Source organism: Panthera uncia, unplaced genomic scaffold (assembly GCF_023721935.1).
Source record: "Panthera uncia isolate 11264 unplaced genomic scaffold, Puncia_PCG_1.0 HiC_scaffold_223, whole genome shotgun sequence".
NCBI classification, from domain to species: domain Eukaryota; kingdom Metazoa; phylum Chordata; class Mammalia; order Carnivora; family Felidae; genus Panthera; species Panthera uncia.
This window is the reverse complement of record NW_026058943.1, coordinates 1-9,547: the sequence shown is the minus strand read 5'-3', so window position 1 is coordinate 9,547 and position 9,547 is coordinate 1. Positions and strand designations below refer to the sequence as shown.

The following is a 9,547-nucleotide window of genomic DNA, read 5'->3' as shown; positions in this document are numbered from 1 at the left end:
GCCTAGCTGGGACAGGACCCGTTCTGGGTGGAGTGGAGGAGGGGCGGAAACAGGTGAAGGAGCCCCAGAACGCTCCCCCATCCCGCGCTCCACCCATGCCAGAATGCAGCGCTGGCGGGCGCATCTCGGGCCTGCCCAGCGGCTCTCTGGTGGGCACGCGGGGATATGGACCCCTCGCCAGGCTGACGCCCCGAGAGCATGTTCCGGGAGGGGCGGGCGGTGGGCAGGGTTGGGTCTAGGATGGGGGCACTGGCTCTCGGGTCCCCAGGGTCCCCACCTGTGCCAGCGCCCCCTCGGGGGCGGGGGAAGGAGCAGGTGACGTCACGCGCGGTCCCGGGGTGCCCGCGGCGGTGGCCACAGCCTGGCCGCGTGACCCGCGCGCGCCAATGGCCCGGCGGTCTCCGGGGCGACGCGGAGGGTCCGCGCTCCGCCGCCACTGCGCCCCCGCCCCGAGTCCGCACTGCAGAGAGTGGTGGCGAGCAGGCGCCGGCGCGCTAGCCCACGTGCCGCGCTGAGAGAGGGACAGGGAGAGGAAGAAGGAGAGGGAGTGAGAGGCAGCCAGGAAAAGAGGGGCGCACGACCCCGCTGCCGCTCGGCGCAGCCCCTGCGCCCCACCTGCTGGGACCTCGACGAGGAAGGACCCCGACCCAGAGGAAGGTAGGTACCAGAACCGGGGAGGGTGCGCTCAGCCCTCCGGGAGTCCCGCCCGCCCGCCCCAGTAGGACTGCGGCAGCCCGCGGGGGCGAGAGGGACGCGGTGGGGAGGGGGCCGTGGCCCCGGCAGGCGGGTGGAAGGCGGGGCAGGGGTCTAGCCTGGGCTGCAAAGGCACCGCCCCGGGGGAGGAGGGTCACCTGGGGGGTGGGCGCAGAGGGGCGGGCCGCTTAACCTCGCTCTCGCCTCGTTTGTATTCACAGGCTGTGGAGACCTGGGCGGTTCTCTCTGAGTCCTAGACTCCCTCACTAATTCACCCCCCCCCACCCCCTCCACCCTGCCCAGTGTCACCCTGGTCCGCGCCGGGAACCGTTTCCTACGGCTGATATTAACCCGGCGCCGGCGGAAATTGCACGCAATGGCGGTGACGTTGCTGCGGGACTGGTGCAGGTGGATGGGCATCAGCGCTCGAAGGGGTCTGCTCATTCTGGGCATCCCGGAGGACTGTGATGAAGCCGAACTCCAAGAGTCTCTGGAGGCCGCCCTGTGGCCCATGGGTCACTTCACCGTGCTGGGCAAAGTGTTTCGAGAGGAGGATAATGCCACTGCAGCCCTGGTCGAGCTTGACCGGGAAGTTAACTATGCTTTGGTCCCCAGGGAAATCCCGGGCACCGGGGGTCCCTGGAACGTAGTCTTTGTGCCCCGTTGCTCAGGCGAGGAGTTTCTCAGTCGCGTGTTCCACTTCCTGGAGCAACAGGGGCAGACGGTGGAGAGTGTGGCTGGGGCCCTGGGGCTGGGACTGCGCCGGGTGTGCTGGCTCCGATCGGTCAGTCAGGCAGTCCAGCCCTGGGTGGAGACCATGCGGTACCAGCGCCTGGGCGTGTTTTCTGGGAGGGATCAGCCCGCCCCGGGGGAGGAGTCCTTTGAGGCCTGGCTAGACCACACCACAGACATGCTACATGTATGGCAGGGGGTCTCAGAAAGGGAGAAGAGGAGGCGGCTGATGGAAGGCCTTCGAGGGACGGCCCTGCAGCTCGTGCACGGGCTCCTGGCAGAGAACCCTGCCAGGACGGCTCAGGACTGCCTGGCGGCCCTGATCCAGGTGTTTGGAGACAACGAGTCGCAGGCAACCATCCGGGTGAAGTGTTTGACAGCTCAGCAAGAGTCAGGCGAGCGGCTCTCTGCTTTTGTGTTGCGGCTGGAAGTTTTGCTGCAGAAAGCCATTGAGAAGGGGGCCCTGGCCAGAGCCTCAGCTGACCATGTACGCCTGAGGCAGGTGCTCACCAGGGCCAACCTTACTGAGCCGCTGGATGAAGCGCTGAGGAAGTTGAGAATGGTTGGGAGGTCTCCAAGTTTCCTAGAGATGCTGGGGCTTGTTCGGGAGTCTGAGGCATGGGAGGCCAGTCTAGCCAGGAACGAGAGAGCCCAGGCAGAGGAAGGGGCTGGTGCCCGGGCCAATGCCCAGGCTGATGCCAGAGCCGGTGCTAAGGCGGAGGATGACAAGGTGGAGGAGAAGGAGCAGGAAGAGCGGGAGTCTGAGGAGGAGGACAGTGACGATCATGACGCTGTCCTTGCGGGCCTAGGTCAGGCAAGACCCTCAGAGGCCCCTGGGGGCCCCACCCCCGCCCAGATGGGCAGCGCTTCCAGGGAGGGCCCGGGAGGTCCTGGCTGTGAGCCAGAGGGCCTCGCCCAGGCAGGAGACCAGGAGACTGGGGAGCCCCTGGAGGAGGGGCTCAAGCCCATCCCAGAGGAGTTGGGAAATGAGGACGGGGCTGGGGAGATGAGCCCCCCCAAGTCCTCCTCGGGCAAATAGGCTCAGAAGGCCCAGAGGCCCCCTCTCCTCTCAGACAGCAGAGCTCTGGAGGCAGGGGGAGGCCACGCCAGGGCAGCAGCCTCACCCCACATGTGGAGCAGGGCCAAGGGAAGCACCCACCCAGCCCAAGCCAAGCTCCCGGGCACTCCACCACCCCCACGGGGACCTGATCACCACCATCAGCCCTTCCAACGGACCAGGATGACCATACTTGATGCAGAATGGGGCAGGGAGAGGTGCCCCCTCCCATGGCAGCTGAGGCAGCCCCAGCCCCAGCCCGAAACCCTGCCAGTTCAGGCAGCCAGCCTGGGAAGCACCCCTGAGCGGCTGGCCCTAGCCTAGGTGAGGGGCACCTGAAAATGTGTGCCACCCACACTGGCCTGGGAGATGTTAGGAGCCGTCTCAAGGGTGCCGGCCCCTCGGGCCGCCCAAGAGGGGGACCCTCATTCACTGACTCCTGGAGCATGTCGCTCCACGCTCTGGGAAGCCCACTTGTGTCTCTGTAGGCCCCTTAGTGACCCCCATGTCAAGTGGCACCCCCCAGCTCCCCCTACACACACACCCTAGTTACCATTCCCGTGCAGAGCCTTGAGGTGTGCAGGAGCCCGCGGCGGGTGTCCTGGCCTAACACAGCAGCCACCTCTCAGCCCCGGGTGTGTGGCACAAGCTTCAGTGCGAGCCCAGGCTCTGCTCGCTGTTGTGTGGTGTCGTGAGCTCAGCCTCTGCTTCCTCGGTGTAGGTTTAGGCCAACTGCTGCTTGTTCTTGTGGAGATGTGTGTGTGTTCTTATCTGAGCAGCCGCCCCCACCCCACCCTGGAGACCTGTCGAAGCCCAGTCCCAGGAGCTGGCGGGAAGGACAGAAGAAGGCATGGCTGGTGCTCACCCCGCGACCTCAGGAAGGAGGAACTGGACCAAGGACAGAGGTGGCCTGCGGGAGTCTCCGTGGAAACCGTGCTGTGATGTGCCACTCTCTTGTTACTTGTGACTCAGTTTCTTTGGTTTGTCTGAGTGCCCCATGCTGCGTTTTGCAGCGTCCTGTGACTGTCCTGTGCAGGCCATAGGGCAGGGCCAGGCCCCAGCATGTCGGCCAGAGGGGAGAGTGCCCTGGAGTGAGGGGCCATGGCCAGCATCCATCATCCTGGCCAGAGGCTGATCATGGGGCCCTCAGAAAGGGAGACTACGGCAGGAGGGCCACGGTGTTGGGGGGAACAGAGGCACATCCTTTGGGACCCCAGGAGGAGGGGTTTTGTGTCCTATGGGCTGTAGTGGCTGTTCGACATTCCTTTCTGTGTTGTCATTCCCTCTCTTCAATGGTTTCAGTAAATGTTTCTCTTCAATAAATTTCATTGAATGTTTGAGCTGAGTCTCGCTTCTGCTGTGGGCATTGGAGGGAAGGGTGTTTTCAATGGTTTCAGTAAATGTTTCTCTTCAATAAATTTCATTGAATGTTTGAGCTGAGTCTCACTTCTGCTGTGGGCATTTGAGGGAAGGGTCACCTGGGGGTGGGTTGGGGAATAACAGTGGCTTGGTACCTGCCATTGGCATTGGGTGTGGCCAGGGCAGGATCCAAGAGTTGCTTCTGGTCCTCTGGCTGGATAGAGCCAGGTGACCTGAACTTTGGGCACAAGAAGTGTCTGATTGGGTCCCCATAAATCTCAGGGAACACCCCAGGAATAAGTGGGTTAGGTATTCTGGGGGGAAGGAAAGCAGATAGGGCCTGAGGCCCATTATCTGGGCAGGGCTGAGCAGCTCAGGGCATCCAGATGGGTCAGAGAGTTCACGTGTATAATCCCAGAGACCCAATGGGCACAGAAAGGCCTGTGCATGAGGTTAGACACCCCTGCTGAGAGCTGCATGCAGGACTCCAAGTTGGGGGTTATTGCTTCCATTTGGGATCAACCTACCCCTGCCAGCTGACAATTGGCCCATCATGGTCTAGCTACTGAGGGATGTTGGGGGTACTTGGGAGGCTATGATGTCAAGGGACAGAGGGCAGGCTGGGCTGGGTTTCCACAGTGCTTCTGCCTTGCCAGGAAGGAGGACAGGCAGGGAGAGCTGTCCTCTGATCTTAATCCTGGGCAGGGTGGCCCCCAAAGGGGAGGGAGCACCCTCTCCCTGTCCTACTCCCCTTCCAGCCAACTCTGAGGGCACCAGTCATGTGTCCTGGGAGCAGACAGGGGGTAGTGGGACACGAGTAGGGGTCTGCAGATGTGGCCTGAGGAGTGGGCCTCTTCCTGCTTGGAGGTGAGTTCTGGATCTCTGCTTCTCACAGAGAGCTTGGTGCCACCTGAGGCAGGCGCCCATCCAGGGTGGAGGGCACTGTTGATCAGGGATCCCTTACTTGCATGCTGCAGCTGGAGGGGAAATTCTTGGAGAGGGCCATCATAAGGATTGAGGAGCCTTCCCAAACCCTCTAGGGCCCTGCATTCCACAAATTGAGGACAGGCCTCCATCTGCCTCTGAACTGATTATTTAAGAGACAGAAGGAACAATAGGGCCTCTCCCTGCAGGTGTTTGGGGAGAGAACAGTACTGTTGACCTGGAAATTGTGAAGGCCCCTTGGGGGCTCACTCAGTCTGTTCCCAGAGGTGTTCTCCAGCTGTTTTGAAGGAACAGTGGCTCTGACCAACCCCATGGTACAGATGAAGAACAGATTCCCCAAAGCAGCCAATGATGAGTGAGGACCTTGCAGAAAGCTGAGTCCCAGGCCCACAGCTGCTTGACCAGCCTTCAGGAGCTGTGCATCTCGGGAGGCCCAGGCCATGTGGTGAGAGCTGCAGACAGTGGTGCTGCATGGATAGATGGGCCCCTGGAGATGCTTGGTAATGAGACAAATGGACAATGGAATGTGGGTTGCAGGGGATTGTTGAGAAGGGGGTCATCAGGACCATGCTTGCAGCCTCCTTGGCCTAGTGAGCTTGGCCCCGTGTTGTGGGGACACTTGTATGTGTCCCATCAGAGTGTGCTTCAGGATTGGGGTGAGGTCCCCAGGTGGGCTCTGTTCTTGCTTCTTCAAGGAAGGTAGCATCCTAACCACATCTGTCCTGTGTGTCTTAGCAGGGCCATGACAACTGGCCACTTTCCACTAGTGCTTTGGGATTTGGAGGGCAGAAAAAGAGAGGGGATGGGAGTGTGACTGATCCCTTGTCTCTCCACCATTCGGAGCATACTTGTGCATGTATATTCCCTGACCAGGTGTGAGTGTGTGTGCGTGTATGAGTGAGTGTCAGTGAATGTGTGTGAGTGTGTGAGAGTGTGAGTGAATGTGAGAATATGGGAGTGTGTGACAGTATGTCTGTGTGCAAGAGTATGTGAGTGTGTAGGAGTGTGAATGTGTGAATAGGAGTGTGTGTCATGGAACATGGGTTGGTGTGCGTTGAATTCTTCTAGGATTGAGTGGGGGCAGCCACTTTCCCACCCGTCTGGAGGAGGGGAGACAGGAGGAGGGCTGGACCTCAGGCAGGCTGGCCCAAGTCTGGCCCTGGGAATCTGCCCTCCTCCTTCTGGGGCTGGTTTCGAAGAGAGAGGCCCCTGGTGGCCACTCTAGCCTGGACTTTCATCATCTCACCCCTGTAGGGAGAGAACTTGGAAAGAGATGAATGTGGCCTTTTCTCCCTTTTCCCTTTGCTTACTCTGCAGGATCGCCATGTCCAGGCCCCTGGGAACTTCACCTAGTGCTAGTAGGGCAGGTTCAAAGCCTAGGTGCCAGCCACTTCCCCAGGCTTGGGTGATTAGCCCAGTTCCCCTGTTGCTGGAGACCCCACAGAGCTGTGTGTCCTGCATTCCTCCTCAGCCAAGCTTTCCCCAGGCCCAGGAGCCTGTCTTATCCTCTGAACTGTTCCATGGCCAAAGCCCCATCATTTGGGGTGCAGCCCTTCTCAAGGCCACCATCCTCCTCTAGATCCCAACCTTTCCTCATGGATCCCAGAGCAGGGATTATTTCCAACCAAGAATGCTATCCCTGAATACGGGAATCCCTTCCACGAGCACTTTGGGTGCTGCCAGCATTTCTGGCTGCAGTGCTCCTGGCCCTAGTTGACCATCTGAATTCAAACTCATGGTTCCCATTCTCACAGTAGAAATCCATAGGTCCCTATGTCCTTAGCTCTCCTTGTAAGCCGTGGTCCACATTACAAAGAGGAAAGATCAGCCCTCTAAGCAGATTGCTTTCCCTTTCCAGGGTATGGCTAGGGTAGATTTCTCTCTGGCAGAGCTGATAGCCAGCCTAGATCACCACTGAGTACCCTTGGGGCCTCTGGGCTTGTTCCAGGGCACGTTGTGCTGCTTAAGACTGGGCCCTGATATTCTCCCTGAGCCCAGATGCAGGTGTTCTAGCACATGCCCACTTGGGCTCTGCACAGGGAGATCCCCATGCTGCATACCCTCCATGGTGTGTTTTCTGTGGCACTGCTCATGCCAATGTCATCCATGGCACCCCTACACTTTGCTTCTAGTCCCACTTTACAATGTGAGAGCCATGATCCCACCTGGCTAAACAAGGGACAGCAGAAACCTAGCACTAATGGCCCTGCACACACAAGCCACTTGCTTTGTGTCATTGTGCTACACTCCCAGTAGCTTTGGCTACTTCTGGGCCTCTTGCAAATGCTCCTTGGTTCCTTTCTCTTCACTAACTGTGTGTTTCACATTACATAGCTGCTAATCACTTGGTTCACTTAAGACACGTAGACCTTTTAGTGATTGCCTTGTAATGATTGAATGTTGTCGCCAGTGGGGCAGCTCAGACAGTAAATTCTGGGAGCTGTGGCCCTCAGGGTTGTATATTTGGAGGAGGGAGTTCCTGCCTCCCTTGCTTAAGTTTCCTTGCCAAAATATGGTACAAAACTGAACTCTATTCATTAAAGCAAGCTAAAACTTAGGTACTAACACAATGCCACCATAGGTTTCCTTCACAACAAACTTCATGTTTACAAATTGTTTTTCATCTATTTTTGCCTGTGGTTCACTTGATGCCAGAATTTCACACGTCTCCTAGTGCTACAACATAGAACTCTAGACTGTAGAGTCACCAAGTCACTGTGGCATCAAAATAAACAAACAAATGGTTTAGAAAGAGACTGCAGGTGGTATACACACGCACACATATGTACAATATAAATGAAGGAAACAGCAGTCATCACCATGGAAGGATGATTCAGAGATGGTATCAGAACATTTAGCAATTTGGAGGAAAACAGAGCAGATCGTTAACACATGGCGTACTCTAAAATATATATCCACAGGATTAAAGGATAAATGTAAAGACAAATATTAGAATAAAATACCAGTGAGTACTTACATCGACTCTGGATAGGAAAGAATATTCTGAGCTTAAAAACAGTGAAAGCAGGGGTGCCTGGGTGGCTCAGTCGGTTAAGCGTTACACTTCAGCTCAGGTCATGGTCTCATGGTGCATGGGTTTGAAGCCCACATTGGGCTCTGTGCCGGCAGTGCGGAGCCTGGAGCCTGCTTCAGATTCTGTGTCTCCCTCTCTCTCTGCCCCTCCCCCCAACTCTCTCTCTCTCTCTCTCTCTCTCTCTCTCTCTTTCAAAAATAAATAAACATTAAAAAGTTAAAAAAAGAAACAAAGACTTAAAGAACAGAGGTACATGGTTAATAGTGCTAAAGAAAAAAGCCAAAACATGAAATTGTACACATAAATAGCATAGCCTTAACTATGAAAACAAACAAACAAACAAACAAACAACAACTAAAAGTAACGTCAATTCTCATTACATGCCAGGCACTGGGTTGAGCAACTGGGCCTGCGCTCTCTCCAAGAGTCCTCAGAGGAGCCCTGGCGGGAGGTGGGCACTGTTATGGCCCCTCTTCTCCAGATGAGAACTGGGTGCAGAAAGATGCAGAGATTTGCTCAAAGTCCCACAGCCCCTCAGTGGATGTGCTGGGATTCTAGGTCAGGCTGGCAAGACCACACAGCCCGGCCCCTGGAAACAACGGAAAGAACCTCGAGGCAGTGACGGTCCTGGAAGCAGAGCCGACGGACACACGGCAGATTGCTAATGGTGACAGCCCTGAGAAATAGCTGAATGAAAGACATACCGCACGTGGGGAGCAGTGATGGATGCTCCCCGGGTGGGGAGTATGTCGTGCTTCTGCCATCAAAGCAAAAACTCAAGAACGTCGATGTCTTTTTAAAGCCTCCAAGAAAGAGGTTGGATGTACACGTGTCGCACACTCACGGCAACTGCATGCTTATGAGATGCGATGATGGTGAATTCTCAGCTTGTCTTCTGAAGCCTTTAGTCAAGCGTGCACTCCTAGACACAGTGGCAGAAGAGACCCAGTGGGGTGTGCCCTAGCCTTCACCTCCCACATGCTCCTAGGCATGGCCCTGTTGCCAGCTTTCTGCTGGGGCAGGTGTTGGGATGTCTCTCTGGCGTCCCCTGGGATGTCATCCCTTCCCTGTCTTGGGGCCCTACTGGGTGTGTCCTTGTGCACCATTTTTTTGTGCACACCACCTGCTCACTCTTAGCCAGGCCAAACTTGTTGCACACGTGGTACCCTGGTCCAAGCATGATGACAAGCAAGGGTGGCCAGGACCCCTGGAAATGGAAAGGAAGAGAGCAACAGAAGGGCTAAGGCAGAAGTGGAACAGGCCTTTCGGCTCACCTTAGTCCCTGTTCCGGAAAGCACACCAGACGCCAGACACGGGGCCTGCAGACGTGGGCTCTAATCCCACCGTACCTGACCTTGGGGGACCCTCATGTCCTTCCCAGGCCCTCCGTCTGATGCTGTGGCTGTCCTCAGACCAGAAGATGTGGGGACCAGCACCAGGCTCTGTGGAAGCCCAGGGCGAAACGGACTCCCAGAGGGGAGGCAGATCAGTGGTTCAGGTGTGAAGTGCATGTCAGGCAGGACTCATGTCCCCATCTCCACTCCCACCCCATCCTGGGAGTCAGACTTCCTAGTAGAGACCAAGGAACAGGACTGAAAGGGCTTGGCACAGCTTTATAATTGGAGGGGATCTGGACACATGGGCAGGAAGCAAGGTGAGGCTGCACAAGAAGATGGGGAGCCCCCCTGTGGGGCCAGTGGGTTTGAGCTGGCACAAGGGGATGCCTT

The 9,547-nt window shown here is 57.2% G+C and overlaps 1 protein-coding gene across 1 annotated transcript; it reads left to right on the top strand.

Annotated features, from left to right (window-relative positions):
- Positions 1-957: 957 nt before the first annotated feature.
- Positions 958-3,861, top strand: LOC125917688 (paraneoplastic antigen-like protein 6B). Its single transcript, XM_049623817.1, has one exon. The coding sequence runs from the start codon at positions 1,070-1,072 to the stop codon at positions 2,462-2,464; it is 1,395 nt and encodes a 464-aa protein (XP_049479774.1). The 5' UTR covers positions 958-1,069; the 3' UTR covers positions 2,465-3,861.
- Positions 3,862-9,547: the final 5,686 nt, after the last annotated feature.